Genomic DNA, 23,835 nt, shown 5'->3' with positions numbered 1-23,835 from the left:
TGATGTACATTCTTGACCAGCGCCTGCGAGCGCAAAGCATACCACAAGAAAAAGCACAGAAAGGTAAGCATACTGAAGCCAGCAAACTTAATCTGCATTGTGCATGTAGCCTTCGCGAAAAAGGCCATGGTGTGAACATGATTGCTCAATGCTCGTTCTCACAGTCACAGAAGTACAGGAGAAGAAGAAAAAAATGTTCGTTTTGACGTCCAGCCTGCCTGTCTTTATGTTTGTCGTCTGTTTCTCACTCTCATATTATGAACATGACAGACAATGTGAACTGGTTGCTCACACTGACATGTGGCCGTGCATGAGGGCATGAACTATTCACGACACACATGGAATTTAATTGAGTATATATTCTGAGGAAGAAACACTGTGAACAGTACCGACTGAAACTCCAAGGTTTGTATTATCATGTGTTTTGTCAGCAATAAGCAAATCAAAATGCCTTTTACTATTTTGGACAATTATGTTTTATACTTGTATTTGTATTTCTCATTTTTGTCACAACAGATTTCTTTGTGTGAAATTTGGGCTGCTGTCCCCAGGGAGAGCTTGTCCCAACACTGAGAGTACCACCCATTTTTTTTGGTATTTTTTCCTGCATGCAGTTTTATTTGTTTTTCCTATCAAAGTGGATTTTTCTACTGAATTTTGCCAGGGACAATTAACCCTTTTGTTACCGTGGGTTCTTTTACGTGCACTAAGTGCATGATGCACACGGGACCTCAGTTTATCATCTCATCCAAATGACTACAGCGCCCAGACCACCACTCAAGGTCAAAATATTGGCAACTGAGCTGTGATTCAAACCAGCATGCTCAGATTCTCTCACTTCCTAGACTGACATGTTACCTCTAGGCCATCACTCCACATATAGTCATACACATAATGCAAATAATATGAAATTTTACTCTTTGTCACCACAGATTATGCATGGACATGCACACATGCAGTTAAAAGAAAAGGTGCATGTCAGCACGCACACGCATACACACACACACACACATTACACACACACACGCACACACACACAGACACACACACGCATGCACATGAGCATGCACAGGTACAATATCATTGACAATTTGCTACAAGAAACCATGCAGAAGAAACAGAACTGTTATTCCTTGATTGATTGTATTATGGTATGAGGGGTGAAGTAGCTGAGTGGTTAAAGCATTGGACTTTCAGTCTGAGGGTCCTGGCTTAGAATGTTGGTGATGGCGCCTGGTGGGTAAAGGGTGGAGATCTTCCAGGTTGTGTTTGTATGTGAAAATGAAATATGCGAATGAATGTGTGAATGCTTTCACTCAGTCACCACAATAATAGATACTCGATTGGACACAGAGTTGTGAGTTCAGCTTGTATTGTCGCCATGTTGTGGAGCCTCTTTAATTCTCGTACCAAACATCTTTTTACCAAAACCAAATTTCGGAAGTCTAAATGAAAGCAATGCTTATTAGTATCTTCATGGACATGACAACCCTCCCAAACTTCAGATAATGATTTCCATTTGCAGCTCTTTAGATTTCATCTTATGAATTTTATGATTACATATATTTGCTGAGAAAATTATTATCATTTTTTTTTTTTCACTAATTTAGTGTGTGTTTTTTTTGTTGTTGTTGTTTTTGTTTTTTTTACAAGAGTTAATGAAAGTTCTTTTCCTTTGAATTTTTGTGCTTTTTTTTTTTTTTTTTTTTTTTTGTTAGTTTTTTTTTTTTTTAACTATACACAGTCAACCAGGATTCACTGGGGTTTTTTTCCTTTAGAGTCCAACTTGCTGCAAAATAGAATATGACAATGTTGAGTCCATTAGCTTCACTCACAATTGTTTTTCTGCATGTAAACTAAACCTTTGATTATAAATTTCCTTTAACTTGATGTTTGTGTGTGTGTATGTGAGATTTACTGTGATAGCGCAACTCTTGTACTATTATTAAATGTACTAGCAGGCAAAATCAAACGTCTGTGAAATTGTAAAATGCTCAGCTTCATTAGGTCTGGTAGTCCTTCAGGTAAGAAGGCGGGCATCGCTGGCATTGTAGTCTGGCATACTGGTCAGGAACAGTGTGTTGTTGACTGGGACACAGATCAGGGACAGCCTTGGGTAGTGTGGCAGGTGTGGCAGTTGTCTTTGGTGACTGGATAGGAGACCATAGTGACCTGGGTGGTGTCTGGACAGCTGACTGTAGCGACCTGGGCTTCGCAGTGGCATCAGGGTCGAAACTTGCAGTTGCAGAGTCAGGGTAGTGTGATGCAGCTCGTCCACCTCAGCTTCAGCGCTGGTGTTGACATCTTCTTCCTCCTCCTCCTCTTCAAGGCATGTGGGCATCATGCCTCACACCGGTTTGAAGTGCGAAGAGTTAAGGGTGATGGTAGTATTCTGACCATAGCGTGCCGCCACCATGCTGCCTTTCTTCTGGGTAATGATGTTGGGCAAGGGGGATTATGGAGGTGTCAGTTTGTTCTTCTGTCTCTGCTTCACCAGAACATAGTCACCAGGTTGAAGTGTTGAAGGACAGGTGTGTCTTTTGTCATCAGCATGGTCACACATCTTCTGCTTGCTGATGCGGTCACGTAAGCAGATGTTTGTGTGGATGCTGGTGGGACTGGAAGGTATGGTAGGCAGACCAATCTTCATCTTTCTGCCAGTGAGGGCTTCAAAAGGGGACATTTGGGTAGAGGCGTGGGGAGTGCCTCTATACAGCTGAAGGAAAGTAGGGAGTTGGGACTTCCAGGTGTGTACACCTTCTGCAAGAACCTCTCTTTTTCTTGTGCCAAACATCTTTTTTTACCAAACCAAATATCGGAAGACTAAGTGAGAACAATGCTTATTACTATTATCACAGACATGACACAGGTCTACATATATGCAGACCTGCTAGCGCCTGAACCCCCTTCTTGTTCATGGGTAAGCAGAAGATCAAATATGCACATTAAAGATCCTGTAATCCATATCAGCGTTCGGTGGGTTATGGAAACAAGAACATACCCAGCATGCACACCCCCGAAAGCAGATTATGGCTGCATACATCATTACACGGCAGGGTAAAAACGGTCATACACGTAAAAGCCCACTCGTATACATACGAGTGAACGTGTGAGTTGCAGCCCATGAACACAGAAGAAGAACTATTATGGTATGTAATGATAAAGGCAGTGCCATTTCATTTGAATACTTTAGATTCAAATGGTAAGTAAAGAAATCAAAATGATAAATGGTTCAAATGATGAAAAATAAATAGATAATAATGAGAAATGTGAATATTAACAGCTTTCGCTCAGATTTTAAATAAGACTTGGAAAAGAAGTTGTTTTTTTTTTAATGGCTAATTTCCAGTGGAAGCTGTGCAGACTGTTTTAAACACACATGCATGCATGAAGGATCTTGTCAGACGGGTGCAATAGCTGATGGTTGAAGCATTGGACTTTCAATCTGAGGGTCGTGTATTCTAATCTCGGTAACGGTGGCTGGTGTGTAAAGGGTGGAGATTTTCCTAATCTCCCAGGTCAACATATGTGCAGACCTGCTTGTGCTTAAACCCTCTTCATGTGTATATGCAAGCAGAAAATCAAATATGCTTGTTAAAGATCCAGTAATCCATGTCAGCATTTTGGTGGGTTATAGAAACTAGAACATACCCAGCATGCACACCTCCGAAAACGAAGTATGGCTGCCTACATGGCGTGGTAAAAACAGTCATACACAGAAAAGCCCACTTGTATACATATGACTGAATGTGTGAGTTGCAGCCCACGAACGAAGAAGAAGAAGAAAGAATCTTGTCAAGACATTATTTTTTTCTTGTTAAGGTTGATTATTAGGCCTTTCTTCTAGCTGTTTATAACATTTAACTTTTTAAAGTTGATTCAAAACCAGAACTGATGTCGCTGAAAAAAACATAAGTAGTGAGTTACCAAATGTGTAGATCTCCAATTAGTCTGAATCATTACATTATATCTAATTCTAAAGTTAGTGTTTACAGTTTCGTTATTGCTGGGTTAATTCCAGTTTAAAAAAAAAATTAATCTTGGACATTAAGTGTATTCTGAGTGGTTTCAAATCTGTTTCTGATTTTGAAACGCCCTTGTTTTTTTTTGTTTGTTTTTTTTGTTTTTTTTGTTGTTGTTTTTTGTTGTTGTTTTTTCAAATATAGAAACTATAATTAAAATCTTGTATAAAATGCACAAATGGAATGCTTAGAATAAAAAAAGTATTGTGAAAATGAAAGAGCTAATCATGCACATACTATTCAGTGCAGTGATAGATGAACAAAACCAGATCAAAGCTAATCATGTTGAGGATGAACGGGTTTGAACAGGAGATCCAGGGCATTCTGTAGAATGCTGTGGCTCTATACACTGTATGATATAGTGATGCAGTGTTTAGAATAGATTTTGTTTAGTTCAGTGTGTTGCAGTATGGTATGGTAGTATAAATATAGCAAACTAAGATGTGCCAGAAATTAGGAGAAAAAAAAATCTTCTGATTTGTATAGTCTGCATATATATTGAATATGTTTGTTAATTTGAAATGAGCTAAATCACAATCTTTCTGATCAATACATGAATAAAACAGAATTACAATTTTACATTTTTATGTACATGGTAATTCCATTTAATTCATAAAGTTATGGAAACAAAAAAAAACCACATACACATGCACGCTTGAACACATGCACCCATGTATGCACATGCACGCGTGCACGCACGCACGCACACACACACACACACACACACACACACACACACACACATATACTCATTTCCACTTGCGCATGCGCTTCTACATACATGTACTCAGGCTGACACTCAGACAGATGGGCATTGGCACACATGAAAACACTTGTATGTATACACATACTCATAGTCATACACAGAATACAGATGTACACACACAGACTAACTGCAGATATGCACACGTGCACACACACACACACGCACACACACACACACGTACGCACACACGCCATTATGTTAATAGATGTAAAACTGAAGCGGACATGCACACACACATTCACATCATTGGATTGTGTTTGGAAATGTGTATCTGGTTTGTTTCATTGTTTCATAACCAAAAAAAAAAATATATATATATATATATATCCTGTAAAAGAATAGACATGGCACAGTAACTGGGTAAGACATTTTGTTGATTTTTTTTTCTTCTCTTTCGTCACATGGACAGTATGTTGATGTTTTAAAGAAAAAGATATGGCACAGTAAGACAGTTTGCTGATGTGTCGTCTTCTAGTTCGTCAGATAGACAGTTTGTTAATGTTTAGAAGAAAAAAAAAGAAGAAAAAAAGATATGTTACAGTAAGACAATTTGTTGATATTTCATCTTCTCATTTGTCAGATGGACAGTTTGTTGATATTTAACAAAGAAAATGAACGTATTTGCAGTGATTATAATGCTGAATTGTATACCTTTATCAGACCAAAGTGTGGTGATAAAACACCACCAACAACAACAGTTGTACAGTGTTTTGTTGTCAGTGATGTGTGTGAACCCTACACTGCATCCTATTTATTTCCTTTGGTGACAACGATTGTATAGTGTTTCATTGTCAGTGACTCCTGTGAACCCTACACTGCATCCTATTGGTTTCCTTTTGGTGGACATGATTGATTCCTGGCCCTAAGGATGGCTGTGTGAAAAAAAAAAAAAAGCAAAGCTGATTACTGTGGAAAGCAATCCTCTTTGCCCCAAAGGCCCAAACAGAACAAAGAGAGCCGAACTGGGTGAACCTAGCTATGGATGTCCACAAGCAGGGCATAGTGTGTGTGTCGCTGCTGTAATCAATCAAACGAATGAATAACGAAAAGCCCCTGCAGCTGTTAACTTTCTCATCGTCTCTTCGATCTGCACATCTGCCCAAATCAAGTTCTGAAATGGAGCTTTTTCCTGGTCAAACTGTCACCAAAGCAATATTATTGGCAATTTTTTTACTTCCAGCCCGTTATAAGTACAATACCCAACACAGTGAAAAACACAGGGAACAAATAATGCCCAGCTATCTGAATTAAATGCTTATCTTTCTGCTGAATCGGGCAGTGAATTTAGCGATTACTTTTTTGTTTTGATGAGCTACTTGTAGAAAAATGCCCAGCAATCCGAATTAAATGGTTATCTTTCTGCTGAATCAGGCAATAAATTTAGCAGGTTTTGTTTTCATGACCTGCTTTTTTGGAAAACTTTATTTTTTTTATTGTTCATTCCATCCACATAAGTAGAATGTTTAATTAAACACAGCAGTTGTACTCATTATTGTTGTCATCATCATAAACAGTGTTTCAATTCAGAACAGACTTGTGTCTCTCAGGACCAACTGACCCGTGTTCAACTGCTGTTCACATGGAACCCTTCTCCACTTCAGTCTTCAAAGTTCTCATTTGAATATTTTCTACTGACACCTTTTTTTTTACAATTAAGTTGTTTTATTTTATTTATTTATGTATGTATTTATCTGTTCATTTATCTATAATTTGTTTACTTACTTATCTATTAGTTTATTTATTTTCTTTATTTCTCTATTTTTTTCCTCAAGGGTTACACTGCTGGTCAGGAATCTGCTTAGCAGATGTGGTGTAGCGTATATGGATTTGTCCGAACGCAGTACGCCTCTTTGAATAACTGAACTGAACTGAACTAAACAGTATTATCATCATCAACAACAACAACATCATCAATCAGCTCCATGTCAATAAGTTTGTTTGTTTTTTTCCACACAGCACAAAATAAAATTTGATGAGATAGCTCACCAGTGGGAATGACTGGAATAGAAACAGTCTATGAGGTCAGTTATTTCTGTGCCGGCAGTTGGGAATCATGATCCTGAGAGGACATTTCAGAACAATAATGGATTGGATTGGATTGCATTATTCTCCAACACCAGATTTCTTTGTGTTGTTTCACTGTTAATTGTATATATGTATGTTTGAAATTTGTGTAAACTTGTTTAAAAATATATGAAAATAAACCACCTTTCATTGCATATTAACATAGGCATATCCAAAGGAGAAGAAAAGAAGATTTATCTGTGTGAAATTTGGGTCACTGTCCCCAGGGGAGAATGTGTTGCCACGTTGAAGTGCCACACATTATTTTCCTGTCTGCAAGTATTATTGTTTGTTTTGTTGCCAAATTATAATTGCTCTTTAGATTTCTGGTAGGAATAAGTCATGTCGCCATGGGTTCTTTTACATCCGCTCAGACATACAGTCACAGAGTCAATCCCCTCCATCCCGTGAAAGATCAAAGCAGGGGGGGTTTGTCTTTTCTCTGACCACCTCCAGCATCCAGCTATTGATTTTCCCTCCCTCAGAGAGGAGACGTGGACTGGTGACAGCGCATGCAGGAACAGTTGTCAGGACTTGGGCCATATTGATTTGTCAGCTGACTGGTCATGCATGCACCAGATTTCCTTTTCTGACCAGGATATTTCTGTAGTAGCAGTACATGTGCACATGTGTGTCTGTGTTTGAGTTAGTGTGTGAATGTGTGAGAACAATGTTTTACCCATTCCACATGCACATGCCCACTATCTCCCCCCTACACACATACACACACATTCTCAGTTTCATGTTCATTTTCCCAAGTAGGCAACGCTGCGTTTGGACAAACCCAAAATGGGCTACACTACGTGTGCTTGGCAGATATGTCTGACCAGCAACACAGCCCAACACCTAAGTCATATGTTGAGTGCATGCTGTTATCTTTGTGTACGTATCAGAGGGGATTTCTTCCACAGAAGTTTCCCAGAGGACAACACTTTTGTTGCCATGGGGTTTGTTGTTTTTTTTCAGTACGCCAAGTGCAAGGTGGACACTTAATTGTCTCATCCAAATGACTAGACACTGAGTTTGATTTCCCAGTCTTCTTCTTCTGCATTCATGGGCTGCAACTCCCACGTTCACTTGCATGTACATGAGTGGGCTTTTACGTGCATGACTGTTTTTACCCCGCCATGTAGGCAGCCATACTCCGCTTTCGGGGGTGTGCATGCTGGGTATGTTCTTGTTTCCATAACCCACCGAACGCTGACATGGATTACAGGATCTTTAACGTGCGTATTAGATCTTCTGCATGCGTTTACACATGAAGGGGGTTCAGGCACTAAGCAGTTCTGCACATATGTTGACCTGGGAGATCGTAAAAATCTCCACCCTTTACCCACCAGGCGCCGTCACCGTGATTCGAACCCGGGACCCTCAGACTGAAAGTCCAACGCTTTAACCACTCGGCTATTGCGCCCGTCGTAATTCCCCAGTCAGATTTCAGAGAAAGGGTGAGACCAGGATTCAAACCCATACCCCTCATGGACACTGTGTTGGCAGATAGGCAGGGAAGGAAAACAAGCGCAGGTGAAGCACAATCTTAGTCACATACGAGGTGTGTTCAAAAAGTATCCGTAAGTATGTGTAAACAAATGAAGCTAGGGAGGCGTGGTTTGGTGCACCTATGTAGGTGACCCTAATGCCCATGCGTGAATTTTTTCCCGCCTGCAGAAGCTGTCAGTCGACGGCAGACTGCCGATGAGTGAGTAAGTGTAAGTGAGTGCCATTGGATTTTCGTTTTTGACAAAATGACTGAAAAAAACTTGAACAATGCTACTGCATCAGATTTTTTGTCAAGCTTGGTGATTCCCAAGTGGAAACGATCTGCAAGATTCAACAGGCCTTCAAGGATGAAGCAACGGGCACCACACAGATAAAGGAGTGGTGCGGCCACTTCAAAGATGGCCGCACATCAGTGGAGAGTGAAGCACGTTCAGGTAGGCCCTCAGCATCCCGAAATGAGATCGTCATTGACCAGTTGAGAACTTGCAGACGAGGTGGGCATCAGCATTGGATCCGTTCATTCCATCATGCAGGAGGATTTGGGCTTGAGGAGAATCTCAGTGAAGTTCGCACCAAAGCTGCTAGCGATTGAGCAGAAGCAACTCCGTTTGGAGATCGCACATGACATGCTGGAGACTGTGAACAGCGATCCTATGTTCCTCTACACAGTGATCCCTGGCGATGAGTCCTGGGTTTATGGGTACGACCCAGAAACCAAGTTGCAGTCATCACAATGGAAGCATCCAACATCCCCAAGGCCAAAAACAGCAAGGCAGGTCCACAGCAATGTCAGAGTCATGCTGACCGTCTTCTTTGACTCCAGTGGCGTGGTTCATCACGAGTATACACCACATGGCACAACCATCACCGAGGAGTATTACCAAGAGGTTCTGCGTCGCCTTCATGTGATGCTGTGCGACGCAAATGGCGGCACCTGTGGGCAGCAGGCGATTGGCAGCTCCATCACGATAACGCACCTGCCCATTCTTCACATTTGATACAGAGTTTCCTGGCCAAACACAATGCACCTGTGCTTCGTCAGGCTCCCTACTCTCCCGACATGGCTCCGTGTGACTTCTGGCTGTTCCGACAGCTGAAAATGCCCCTGAAAGGGACCAGATTTCAGTCCAGAGAAGACATCATGCAGAATGCGTCAGACCAGCTGCACGCCATCCCAAAAGAGTCATTCCAGCGTTGCTTCCAACAGTGGCAGAACCGTTGGGAGAAGTGTGTGGCAGCCCAAGGGGACTACTTTGAAGAAGATTAGTATAAGTTTCGTACATACAGTTGTAGGCCAACGAGGGGAAAATTCATAGGTTGAAAACAATAACAGGCATTCTATAATAATGATATAAATACAGCCCTGAGTATGTCTGCCTAGATGGCGGGGTAAAAACGGTCATACACGTAAAAGCCCACTCGTGTACATACAAGTGAACATGGGAGTTGCAGCCCACGAGTGAAAAAGAAGATAATATAAATTCACACACTTTTTTTTTTTTTTCTTTTTTTTTCTTTTTTTTTTCAGTGCTGAACGACATTGTGGCCACCATGTTCAACAAGCGTTTCATGGAGGAGCTGTTCAAACCTCAGCCCCTCTACTCCAAGAAGGCCATGCGCACAGTGTTCGACCGCCTGGCCCATGCCTCCATCATGCGTCTGAACGCTGCCAGCATGGACAAGGTAATTATTATTATCATCATTATCATTATTATTATTCTTATCATCATCATCATCGCCATCATTTTATTATTGTTGTCGTTTCATTATTGTTATCATTATCATTATTATTATTGTTTTATTATTGTTATGATTAGTATTATTATTATCATTATTATTATTATTATTACTATTATAAGCATTTACACCTAATCTGGAAAATAAGCCCTTGGTGTTCACAAATAAAACACACATGTAAATATCAAAATGGAAAAAATTGAACACAAAATAACAAACATTAAATTATTTATCCCCTCCCCACCCCCCAAACCCCCACCCCCGCCCGCCCCCACACACCCACCTACCCATTCACACAACACACACAAGCACGCACGCACGCACACAAGTCACAGCACACAATCATAATTAGTACACAATCAAAAATACAACATACAAATTCTGAAACTCTCAAACTCACTCACTCACTTATAGTCATTTTAGTTCACACTTGAAAGGGATAAGCTGTTGAGAATTATTCAGGAAGGGAAAAGATGTCAAATGATCAGTATAAGGGTAAGTCCAGCGCTTCCTTTTTGAGGAAGTGTCTGGGTTTGTTCCAGCGAACCTTTTATTTACCTGTGTGCGAGCTGAGTTGGTAGTGTAAGCAGCACTGACTTGAAGTTGTGTACCTTGTGAATGGAGAGAGTTACCACTCTTTTACTATTTGTTAATCAAACTCTGTGCTGTTGTTTTTGCAGCTGTATGACCTGATGACGATGGCGTTCAAGTACCAGGTGTCGCTGTGCCTGCGCCCCAAGGACATCCTGCTGATCACCCTCAACCACATGGACGCCATGCGCACCTACGTGCAGAACCAGTCCTCCGTCAGGCAGCAGGTGGAGGGTGTCTACAGGATGCTCATTGAGGTAACGTTTGAGTGCATAACGCATGCATGCATACATGTGCACACATATCAGCTCCAACACGTATGTATACTTTGCACACATGAATATATGCATGTACACACACACACACATACGCACTCACACACACATACACACACACACACACACACACACACACACACACACGCCCACACACATACACACACACACTCACGTACATCCGCACACACACACACACACACACACAAACACACAGTAAAGAGTCTTGAATGTCAGAGTTTAAAAACATTTTTACCTAATTTTTTTTTGCAGAGTTCACTCCAGTGTATCACAAGGATTTCAAGAAGTCATCTGATATTGCAGAAAGTGTGTGTTATGTCTGTTTATTTTTTTTCTGTTGTGCAAAGATGAACGAATAGAAAAGCGCAAAGACTTTTTTTTTCCCCCCTTTTATTTGAAATGTAATTTGTTTTTGATAGTAAACGTTTTTATTTCAATTTGATCATTATTCTCGACACACAGAAAAACATTGATAATGATATTATTTGTTATTATGTATTATTTAAACTGTAAATTAAAAAAAAAATCCAGTGTTTTGTACAGAAAAAAACGCACACACACTCACAAAAAAAACTATGTTAATATAATGTTAAAAAAAAAAAAAATAGTGGTGGTGGTGTTTTTCCTGTGTGTGTGCAGACCTATTCCTCCTTGCCTGATGGGGAGTTCCAGCTCATCAGACAGACCCTGCTCAGTTTCTTCCAGGACATGCACATTCGGGTGAGGAGGGGGCGCCGCCGTGGCAGTATCGCTCAGGCGTTTGGGACTTCCAGAGATGCCAACTGTTACGATTTCGTCATATGTTGTTACGCTCCATTGCAGTTTGTTCCAGTGTTATGCCAACGTCAAAATTGTTCCAACGAGTTCATTTTCGACCACATAGCATGGTCACATGATTTCCTGTCGTAACATTACCCAGGCGCTCTAGACCTATCTTCTTCTTCTTGTTCTGTGTTCATGGGCTGCAACTCCCACGTTCACTCGTATATGCGCGAGTGGGCTTTTACGTGTATGACCGTTTTTAACCCGCCATGTAGGCAGCCATACTCCGCTTTCGGGGGTTGTGCATGCTGGGTATGTTCTTGTTTCCATAACCCACCGAACGCTGACATGGATTACAGGATCTTTAACGTGCGTATTTGATCTTCTGCTTGCGTATACACACGAAGGGGTTTCAGGCACTAGCAGGTCTGCACATATGTTGACCTGGGAGATCGTAAAAATCTCCACCCTTTACCCACCAGGCGCCGTCACCGTGATTCGAACCGGGGACTCTCAGATTGAAAGTCCAACGCTTTAACCACTCAGCTATTGCACCCGTCGCTCTAGACCTATCAATCACGAGGCCATGGCCATCACTACTAAGCTTGGTCTTGCAGCATGATGCTCAGGTAATCGCGTGTGTGTTTGCATTTAAACAGCATTGAGTGGACTGATCATCTTAATTGTTTGTCCGAACAAGAGAGAACGTGGCTGAATCAGTCAAACAGCGTCTGTGCCCGGTGGATTAAGCTGTGGAGTGCACGGAAGGAACACGTGGCTCAAAACAGAGAAGTCAGCCATGGATTCTGACGGGCGCAATAGCCGAATGGTTAAAGCGTTGGACTTTCAAGATCCTGTAATCCATGTCAGCGTTCGGTGGGTTATGGAAACAAGAACATACCCAGCATGCACACCCCCAAAAGCGGAGTATGGCTGCCTACATGGCGGGGTAAAAACGGTCATGCACGTAAAAGCCCACTCGTGTACATACGAGTGAACGTGGGAGTTGCAGCCCACGAATGCAGAAGAAGAAGAAGAAGCCATGGATTCTGATTGTGAGGAACAAGATGAACAAAGACCAGGCAAGCGACACAGTGCCACAGATGTGTCAGCTGTAAAGAAGAAGCAGTGGTGTGAACAGAAGTTTTGCCAAATGTACACTGAAAAATATGTTCCTACCAAATTCAGAATGTTCCTACCAAATGTCCTGATTGTTCCTACAAACACTCGACAGGAGTTGGCATCTCTGGACTTGTGGACCAGTGGTCACCACTGGTTAGGGTTTGAGGCCCTGTTTCTGGCATGGTGTTGTGTCCTTGGGAAAGGCTCTTCCCTCTGATATTCTTCACTCCACCCAGGTGTTTGACTGGATACCTGATTTTGTCAGGGAAGATTAACCCTTTCACCGCCATGGTCGCATTTCAGCACCAGCTAGGTAAAGCACCCATGTCATTGAAATGCAACCAGATGATGGGCCTTTTTGTGCATGAACCTAATGCTCTTAATTTTCAGTGGTAGGATTGGCCTTTTTTTTCTACACATCACAAGGGGAATCCCCAGCTATTCTTAGACACCATATTTTCTGTGGTTCCTGCACAAGGTTAATTTGCACTCTTAAACTGACTGGCGGTGAAAGGGTTAAACGTTGGAATGAGAAGATATGTTGAGAAATGTGTGTGTTACTGAAGAGTTGGTTTTGAGAAGAAAAAATACCTCAGTCATATGAAAATATGATAGCGATGTGGTGTATATTTCAGTGTGATGTGTGGTAAAGCAAAGTGAGTCCGTGTGGTCATCCATATGTGTGACTGTTGCTGTGCGTGCAGGTATCCATCTTTCTGAAGGAGAAGGTGCAGAACAACAATGGGCGCTTTGTGCTGCCCACCTCTGGAGAACTGCCCTATGGGACAGAATCCCCCGGAACCATCAGGTCAGCAGAAAAGACATCAACAAAAAGGAAATGATAATAATAATGATTATGATAATGAAAACTTGTTCAGCGCTTTCCTCCCTCAAAGGGAGCTCAAAGCGCTTTATAATAAACATAAACAGATATACACATACACATTAACTTACAAAAGGAAGGGGGAAAAAAGAAGATTTAACTCACAAAAGCATAAAACAGATTCAGAGACTACACATATTATATGCACACACACGCACACACACACACACACACACACACACACACACACACAGAAAGAGAGTTTGCATGGCAGAGAACTGATTGTCATTGGAAAGGGATGAAAAAGCGATATTATATGAGACATTTCAAATGTAGTTTGTTGCAACTTCACTGTGCTTTTTTTTTAGCTAGAATTGACCATGTTGTATAACATTTTTGAATGTTTATCATTTTTATGCATACACCTTGTGCTCTCCTATATACTGCAGTACTCTTTCTTGGAGATAATGGCATTTAACTTTGATCAATCATCTGTATTTCTTTCTCTTTTTTTTAAGTCATAAGTCCATAGTTTTTTTCATTCCTGATCCCCGTTTATTGGTGGCTGTGCATGTTTGCTTAACTTTTAACTCACTCAATACGGCCAGTCCTCTCTTCTCCTCTACACAGACCCCTCGGATGTCCAGTGGGTGTCTGAATGACCCAACCTTTAGTTTCTGTCGTAAGAATTGTGGTATTCTTTGTCAACATTCACCTCTTCAGTATAAGAGCCTTCCTCTTGCAATATTTTGATGATGGCAATTGGGGTGAAATGCTGTTAATGTCGTCTCTTTCGCCGTTTGTATGGAGAGAGTTAACAGACTAAGCGAGTCAGGTTATGCTGCTGGTCACGCATCTGCGTAGCAGATGTGGTGTTGTATATACGGATTTTTTGGAATGCTGTGACGCCTTCTTGAGTAACTGAACTGAACTGAACTCTGTAGTCCTAACAGTACACCCAGTCTTTTTTGGTGCTTCAGTGTGTGCCACAGATTTTCAGAATGGTGGGCATCTGTTGTTGTTTTTTTTATGCAGCATGTTTGAGACCAGTCATGGCATATGGATGGTTTGTGGACGGGCGCAATAGCCGAGTGGTTAAAGTGTTGGACTGTCAATCTGAGGGTCCCATGTTCGAATCACGGTGACGGCGCCTGGTGGGTAAAGGGTGGAGATTTTTACGATCTCCCAGGTCAACATGTGCAGACCTGCTAGTGCCTGAACCCCCTTCATGTGTATATGCAAGCAGAAGATCAAATACGCACGTTAAAGATCCTGTAATCCATGTCAGCGTTCAGTGGGTTATGGAAACAAGAACATACCCAGCATGCACACCCCCGAAAATGGAGTATGGCTGCCTACATGGCGGGGTAAAAACGGTCATACACGTAAAAGCCCACTCGTGTGCATACGAGTGAACGCAGAAGAAGAAGAAGAGGATGGTTTGTGGCATGCTTGCTTTAAGAAAGACAGACCATGTGTATTTTAACTAATTTTTATCTGCCATGCGCCATGGTAGGCATCCACTGCCACAAGTGTGGCGAAAACAAAGCCTGGTTCTCTTGATAGTCGATGGACACAAGTCTCGTCAGCTGTCGGTGAAAGATACTGTATGCAGTTTATGCACACACTTGTAATTTTTCAGCATACGTCTGATTTTTGTTTTGTTTTGTTGTTGTTGTTTCAACTAATAAATGCCTGACTTTTGAAGGTATTAGATTAGGCATAATAAAAGTATCATCCAGAACTTATTATTATGGTTTATTGGTTGACTGATAAGAATGGGTTTAAAATTTAAGAAGCGAAACTGATAAGAACGGGTTTTTAACATTACAATTCAAGAACCAAGGCGAAGCATTTAGTGTACATGATTAGAACTGTTGTTGGTGACCTAACATCGATGTCGATGGACGGCCAACACTGGGAGTGGGACAGACTTCTTCTTCTTCAGCGTTTGTGGGCTTCAACTCCCACGTTCACTCGTATATATGCGAGTGGGCTTTTTACGTGTATGACCGTTTTTACCCCGCCATGTAGGCAGCCATACTCCGCTTTCGGGGGCATGCATGCTGGGTATGTTCTTGTTTCCATAACCCACCGAACGCTGACATGGATTACAGGATCTTTAACGTGTGTACTTGATCTTCTGCTTGCGTATACACACGAAGGGGGTTCAGGCACTGGCAGGTCTGCACATATGTTGACCTGGGAGATCGTAAAAATCTCCACCCTTTACTCACCAGGCGCCGTCACCATGATTCGAACCCGGGACCTTGAGATTAAAGATTCAACGCTGTAACCATTCGGCTATTGCGCCCGTCAAGTGGGACAGACGAACCCCGGGGGTGTGGCTGTGTGTGTGGAGGGACTTGGAATAAAGTGGCATGAAAGTAATGCCCTTGAAACGGAGTAGATGATGGGACAGCAAAAAAAAAAAAAAAAAAAAAGAGAGAGAGAGAGAGAAACAACAACTCTTTTTGGGTTTTTTGGGGTTTTTTGTTTTTTTTAACTTTTTTTTTCATTTTCAAAAAAACATGTATACAATACAGAGAATAGTATGAAACAAACAATATAAAATGAACAGTAGCATCTTCCACTACGGAGAGAGAGATAAAACAAAACAAAACAAAACAGACTAAACAAGGCAAAACAAATCTGTAACAACAACAACATCAAAAACAAAAAAACAAAAAAAAGAAAGATTTGTCCAGTCATTCAATCAATCAATCTTTACACATTAATGATTGTAGTAATCATGATGATTTAAGATGACATTAATAATAAATAGCCTGGACCAGTTGCAACATAGCAACAGCATCATTTGTGTCAACTATTACAGTAATGGTATCTAGGGTGAGGCGAAAGCGAGTGGTGGCATTAAAATATCTTTTTGTTGTTAATGTGCGCAGACTCTTTGACGAGAGCGGGAAGTCTCGGGAGGTCAGCTTTCCCAGCACAGGCGCCTACAAGGTGGCCGGTAAAGCTGGGTCCTTTGACCTGAACGGAGACCGCGTCACCAAGCTGGGCACCAACATGTGAGTACTGGCTGGGGCTGCTGTTGTATCGCCTGTTGAAACTGGGGGTGGGGGGGGGGGGGGTTGGAGGGGTTTATCTATGGTATGATTGATGTCCCCTATGCCCGATACCCCACTACTCCACTGTTAGCGGTTTTTGTATTTGTTGTTGTTGTTTTTTCCTTCCTTTTCATTGAAGAACCATGCACTGGTAGATATATGTTTTCATTAATGAACCATGCACAGGTAGATGTGTGTTCATTGATGAACTATGCACAGGAAGGTGTGTTCATTGCCATGTGTGTGTGGCGGGGTGCTATTGAACACCCGTGCATTCATGTGTGTATGTACGTGCCTGAGTGTGTATGTGTATATGTCGTGCTGGTGTGTACGTGCCTGAGTGCTGGTACTGCTGGTGTGTAGTACGTGCCTGAGTGTGTGTGTACGTGCCTGAGTGGTGTTGAGATGTCCTGAGGGTGCCTGAGTATGTACGTGCCTGAGTGTGTACGTGCCTGAGTGTGTGTGTACGTGCCTGAGTGTGTATGTACGTGCCTGAGTGTGTGTGTACGTGCCTGAGTGCGTGTTGCAGGGATGTCTTTTCTGGAGGGTGTCATGGGTGGGTGGGTGGGTAGTTTCCAATGTTCAGTTGCGTGAGTGTATTCTTGCAGGTGCTTCCATGTGTAGGGGTGGGGTGGGGTTGGCGGGGGATGGGGGGGGGGTATTGATAGTGGAGGCAGAGAGTGGGGAGAAAAATGTAAAACACTTTGAGCAGTATTTCTGGAGAAACGCGCTATATAAATGTCCATTATTATTATTATTATTCATCATTATTACGTATAAACTATGCACAGGTACTCGGCGTCTCGGCCGGTGGACACGACAGTGCAGAGTCCTGCCAAGGCAGCCGCCCCTGCTGTGTCCGACATTGTGAGTTGGACCTAGTTAGTAGGGAGGGTGTGCAGTCCGCTTTTGTGGTGGACTTTTTGTCGCTCGCAGACAAGACAAGACAAGACAAATTCTTTATTTCGAGGATAATAGATAAGCACTGGTGTGCTTTTTTTACATCCAGTCCCCGCCCTGAATAGGGTCTACACTACACAGTATTTAATAAAATGAAAGCATGGTGTTAGTAGAGATACACAACAGAGGGAAAAAAAATATGCATAAATCAAAACAAAAACAACAACCACACACACGCACGCACGCACGCACACACACACGCACACGCACACACACACGTACGCGCACACACACACACACACACACACACATGACATACAGGCACTAGTATGGTGTTAGTAAAATGCACAGGTTAAAAAAAAGAAGAAAAAAAAAAGAGAAAAAAAAAAGGAACAAAATCAAAGAAGAGTGAGAAATAGGTGATATGACAACATGGGTAGCCCACCACCACAGCTGGCTTCTCTTAGTTTGTGCTGGCTTTGTTCTGACAACTTTTCAGCAGTGTTTATAAATGGATCAGTTTGAATAGTCATGGCAGAGATGTGACAAGAAACATGCTCAAACTAAACACAGAAGACTAAAGCAAATAATGGGTGTCATTATAAAACCAAATACATCTTGCAAACTTGCAAAAATAGTCACCAAAAATGTTCAAAAATTCTTTCGTCAGAACAGCGATTTCCACAGTGAAATTTTAGCCTTCCGGTGACCTGGAAAAAAAGGAAATGGAGTCGTGCATGTGGAGTGACGGCCTAGAGGTAACGCGTCCGCCTAGGAAGCGAGAGAATCTGAGGGCGCTGGTTCGAATCACGGCTCAGCTGCCGATATTTTCTCCCCCTCCATTAGACCTTGAGTGGTGGTCTGGACGCTAGTCATTCGGATGAGACGATAAACCGAGGTCCCGTGTGCAGCATGCACTTAGCGCACGTAAAAGAACCCACGGCAACAAAGCAAAATTCTGTAGAAAAATCCACTTCGATAGGAAAAACAAATAAAACTGCACGCAGGAAAAAATACAAAAAAATGGGTGGCACTGTAGTGTAGCGACGCGCTCTCCCTGGGGAGAGCAGCCCGAATTTCACACAGAGGAATCTGTTGTGATAAAAAGGAATACAAATACAAAATACAAATACAAATACATGGTTCTCACTAAAGATAACCGGGGAACCTCTACGAAAATCAGATGAAAGTGGGTCTGCACACCCTCCGTATTGTCACCACAGCTACAGATTGGTTGGAGAAAACTTAACTCACTCCAGACGAATAGTTTTCTCCCTTGCTTTCCCCTGCAGATGACCCATTTGTAAGGGTTAGGAAAAAAAATCACAAAAAAATACAAAACACAAAGTCACTGAAGAAAACTCCCTGTACTTGACCCACTGACCCCTCTTCTAACGTTGTGTATACGCCCACCCCCCTCCCTCTCATCACAGCCCTCAGAAGCTGAGTCACTGTCAGTACCTTTTTGCTGGTAGTTTTCTTCACTGCAGATACTTAATTCAACATCTTCATCATCCTCGTCGATGTCTAAACCTTCAGTTTGAAGCATTTCAGTCACTTCAGCAGCAGTAAAAAGCCGCTGTCGTGATCTAGTTTGCTCCAAAAATTTTCACTTGTATCGCCTGCAACGCCATTTTCGATACATATGCAGATTAGCTTGTCATGTGGGATACCAAGGTCAACGGCTGGCCAGCGAGTGTATAGTCACGGAAACCTCACGAGGAAACTTTCCTTTCAACCCTTCGAACGTTCGCAGTGCCAGGTTTAGCTGCGATTTTTATGCTACCCCATGAGGAAAACGTGGAAAAAATTTTAATTGTCGAAACCACTTTAGCGTTCCGTCGTCCGGAGCACTGCCTTACGTCAGGAACGCTAGAGTGTTCCATCGTCCGGAGTGAGTTAACCGTATTGCTGTTGATATTTTCAAGGAATACTACTGATGTAATTGTTATGTTACCATAATGTTGTTATGTTATGTTACTGTATGATGTACTTTGGCTGACATGTACCTTAGTTTTTTAAGCATTACACAGTTGTACACTTATATTCTGTTTTCTCCAGACTAACCAGTGTATAATTTTTTTTCAGTATTAGTATTATTGCCTGTTATTTCATAGTACTGTGCTTGTATTGTGGAATTTTTCTTGAGAATGTTGTTGATTTCTTTGTCTATTGGTCTCATGCTGTTGATAGAATGTTTTCAGAATTATTGATATGTTGTATATTTTTCAGTGATGATGGTTTTGTAGATTTTTTTATTATTATATATATCTTAATGCTGTTGGGCATTATATGACAGTCTTGTAGATTTAATTTTTTTCTTATAGAATATTTATTCTAAGCTGTTGAACAATAATCTCATACAGTAGATCTACGCTGAACAACCCAGTTCAGCTCCGCAAAGCCCAGCAGCTAATACTAACAGCACATGCCATGGCAGTTGCTTCCAGGATTGTTGTGATTTAGTTTTGTAACAGTGGAGTCTGGCTTAGTACAGGTATTGCTGCAATGCTAAAAATAACTCTGGCACACCACTGGTTAAGGAATGTCAACAACGGTTCCTTTCCCACACAGTTGCGCCATACTCTGTCTCTGCTCTTTTCCTTGCATGCAGTGACCACTCACAGCTCTTCCTCTCTGACTCTGTGGGGGTGTGGACCTCTCTGCACTGTAGCCTGTAGCTGACTAGAACTGTGTGTGTTTTTAAAGTCCAGGCAGCGTTCTCTCTGGATGTAATGACCAGACCTTGTATCATAGTCAGTCGTATTGGACTCTTGACCATCAGATCAGCAGAGGAGGTTATCTGCTGTCCTGACTCTCTGTGGCTAGAATTTGATTAGAAGTGGAGAGTGTCTTGCCCACGTTTCATTCCTGCTCTCTTGGACAAGAGGGTTTTTTAGGACAGTCCGGGTTGGGGAGGGTCCCCAAAGGCCGACCAGCCCCCACAAGGCTGAGGCACAAAGAGCCAGTGCAATCTTGCCCCGTAGTTTCAAGAGTCATTGTCCTTCACAAAAGACTAAGCTGTAAATGCAGTGGAGAAACCATCGATCATATAGCTCTCACTTTGCTGTTGGCCCAAACTGAAAGCTTATGTCAGCTTTGTGATTTTAGCTGATCGTTGGGGCCCAGGACTTTACAACAACAGTGGAGTGATGGCCTAGAGGTAATGTGTCTGCCTAGGAAGCAAGAGAATCTGAGTGCTCTGGTTCGAATCACATAGTCGCCAGTATTCTCTTCCCCTCCACAGGACCATGAGTGGTGGTCTGGATGCTAGTCATTCAGATGAGGTGATAAATCAGGGTCCTGTATGCGGCTTGCGCTTAGCGCACAGAAAAGAACCCATGGCAGCAAAAGGGTTGTCTCTGGCAAAAATCTGTAGAAAAATCCACCTTGATAGGAAAAACAAATAAAACTGCAGGCCCGAAACAAAACAAAAAAGGGTGGCGCTCTCAGTGTAGTGACGTGCACTCCCTTGGGAGAGCAGCCCGGAATTTCACACAGAGAAATCTGTTGTGACAAAAGAGAGTAATACAGTACAATACGATACAATACAATACAGTACAATACAGTACAATACAGTACAATATACAATACAATACAATACAATACAATACAACAGTGTTATTACCGTCACTGCACACAGACTCTGCTCAGCCAGACCCCCTGTGAGTTAAGCTGAGCGTTGGGCCCTACAACAACACTAACAACATTATCATTGTCATCACTGCAACAGTTTATGTCAATACGCGAGTTAAGCTGAGCGTTGGGCCCTGAACTTTACAACAACAACAACAACATTATCATTGTCATCACTGCAACAGTTTATGTCAATACATGAGTTAAGCTGAGCGTTGGGCCCTACAACAGCACAAACAACATTATCATTGTCATCACTGCAACAGTTTATGTCAATATGTGAGTTAAGCTGAGCGTTGGGCCCTACAACAACACTAACAACATTATCATTGTCATCACTGCAACAGTTTATGTCAATACGTGAGTTAAGCTGAGCGTTGGGCCCTACAACAGCACTAACAACATTATCATTGTCATCACTGCAACAGTTTATGTCAGTATGTGAGTTAAGCTGAGTGTTGGGCCCTGAACTTTACAACAACAACCACACTATCATCATTACCATCCCTGCACAGGACTCTGCCCAGCCAGACCCCTTGGCCAAGGCCCACCTGGACCTGCTGTCCCAGCTGATCGGGGCGGCGGTCACCAAGTCCGAGTTCCGCCTCAACCTCTTCAAGGACGACAAGGAGGAAGAGTAAGCTGGGGATGGACAGGGGGTGTGCGGGGGGGGGGGGGGGGGGGGGGGGGGGGCTGGGGAGGTGGTGAACAAGCAGGGCTTGAATGAATGATTGATATGGATACTTATATAGCGCCTATCCTCAGTCAGAGACCAACCTCTATGTGCTTTACAAACACAGGGTCATTTGCACAACGGGTTGCCTAGCTGGGTAGAGCCGACTGACAGCTGCCATTTGACGCTGATCAATTCCTGTGTCATTCAGTCAGATTTCAGGCACACACACATACACTCTCAGACAGACATGTAACATGTTATGTGTTTGACCGTTTTGTTTATTTACCCTGCGATGGAGGCAGCCATACTCTGTTTTTTCGTGGGTGTCCATGCTGGGTATGTTCTTGTGTTCCATAACCCACCGAACACTGACATGGATTGTAAGGATCTTTAATGTGCGTATTTGATCGTCTGAGTGCATATACTTGCACATATGTTCACCTGGAGATGGGAAAAATCTTTACCTTTTACCCACCAGGTGCTGTCATCGGGATACGAACCGGGGACCCTCAGATTGAAAATCCAATGCTTTAACCACTCGGCTATTGCACCCTGAGCAGCTGAACGTTTTACACACATTTGGGCTGAACAGGGGTGTTTTACACAAGCTGGGGTTAAACATGTGCATGTATGTGCATACCCAGACATTATGAAGCTCTTTTGTTCTTTGCATACAGCAGCATAATACTTCTTTTGGAACATGTAGAAAGCAAAAGCAAGTAGTGGCAAATTTTTGTTTTGCTTACAAAAAGGCATTGAGCTATTTTGTAGTATCAGTGTTCATTTATTTTTTTTTGTTGTTGCATACAATACAGTTAGTCTTCAGCATGTTTATGAGTGCTTGTACCAGTGTGCGTGTATGTGACCAGATGTATTGTTGAGGATGGTGAAATGATTCGCATTTTGTTAACTGGATACCCATACCCGTGATCGCCATGGATTGTTAAGTGCTGCTAGCAGTAATGTCTTGTGGAACTTTGCAGATTTCCAATGTCGGTTTTTGTTTTTTGCTTGAATCTTATATACAAAATCCATACCAACTCATGGAACATCAACATCCTTTAAAAGCTTTATCATATGTTCCTTACAGTTTTCATCTATTTCTGATTACTGTAAAGCTCGGTCTATAAGCCGCGACTTTTTACCCCAGCTTCAACCTCTGCGGCTTATACAATGATGCGGCTTATTTGTGGATTTTAACGATCCCAGGAGTGTCATGTTCTCGTCTATTCTTAGCTGCCCTTCAACTCACCGAATTCATGATTTCTGTCCATGAATTTTTGGATGAGCATCAGGATAGTGTGCTAACTGTTCACGTTTTATAAATCAAATCCGCACGCATTAAAGCCTTCAGATCAACATTCAGTTCTACCCTGCTCAAGCGTACACCCTCATCATGCCGAAAACACGACGTTATGCCTATGATGCAGCCTTCAAATTGAAGGCGGTCGACCTAGCAGACGATAGTGCAAGCAACGAACCAGCAGCGACCTCCACCTTCATGTTCATGAAGTGAAAGCAAGGCTGAAGTCAGTGACAAGATGGCGGAGGAAGCTGTGCTGGTTCTCTTCAACTCGGACACTGAAGACGAAGATTTTAGTGGATTCAGTGAGCAGGATGACATTGAATAAATGTGACGATCCCTAAATTATGGATCTTATTTTCGTTGTGTTTATTTATTGTTTTTTTGTGGCACTAGCAGTGTTTTCGCTTGCTTTTTCTTTGCGTTGTTTCCCGCTTGTGTTTATTTCATAACCAACAGTATTGACAGCTTTTCTTTAGGATCAGTATGTGTTCTGGTACCGGAAATAAGTGCGGCTTATAAGCCGGTGCGGCTTATGTATGTATAAAGTTCAATTTTTTTCCAAA

At 42.3% G+C, this 23,835-nt stretch overlaps 1 protein-coding gene across 1 annotated transcript in view; it reads left to right on the top strand.

Moving 5' to 3' along the window:
• LOC143283441 (protein OSCP1-like) overlaps positions 1-23,835 on the top strand; it is a 28,493-nt gene that overhangs the window by 153 nt on the left and 4,505 nt on the right. The window contains exons 1-8 of the mRNA XM_076589680.1: positions 1-63; positions 9,881-10,035; positions 10,770-10,937; positions 11,616-11,696; positions 13,565-13,668; positions 16,590-16,715; positions 17,546-17,621; positions 21,806-21,927. The exon at positions 1-63 is cut by the window's left edge and continues 153 nt beyond it. Coding sequence (XP_076445795.1) covers positions 1-63; positions 9,881-10,035; positions 10,770-10,937; positions 11,616-11,696; positions 13,565-13,668; positions 16,590-16,715; positions 17,546-17,621; positions 21,806-21,927 — 895 coding nt within the window. The remainder of the gene's footprint in view (positions 64-9,880; positions 10,036-10,769; positions 10,938-11,615; positions 11,697-13,564; positions 13,669-16,589; positions 16,716-17,545; positions 17,622-21,805; positions 21,928-23,835) is intronic.

This window comes from Babylonia areolata, chromosome 6, assembly GCF_041734735.1.
Source record: "Babylonia areolata isolate BAREFJ2019XMU chromosome 6, ASM4173473v1, whole genome shotgun sequence".
NCBI classification, from domain to species: domain Eukaryota; kingdom Metazoa; phylum Mollusca; class Gastropoda; order Neogastropoda; family Buccinidae; genus Babylonia; species Babylonia areolata.
Note: the sequence above shows the minus strand (reverse complement) of the source record. Positions and strands in the feature narration are given on the sequence as shown.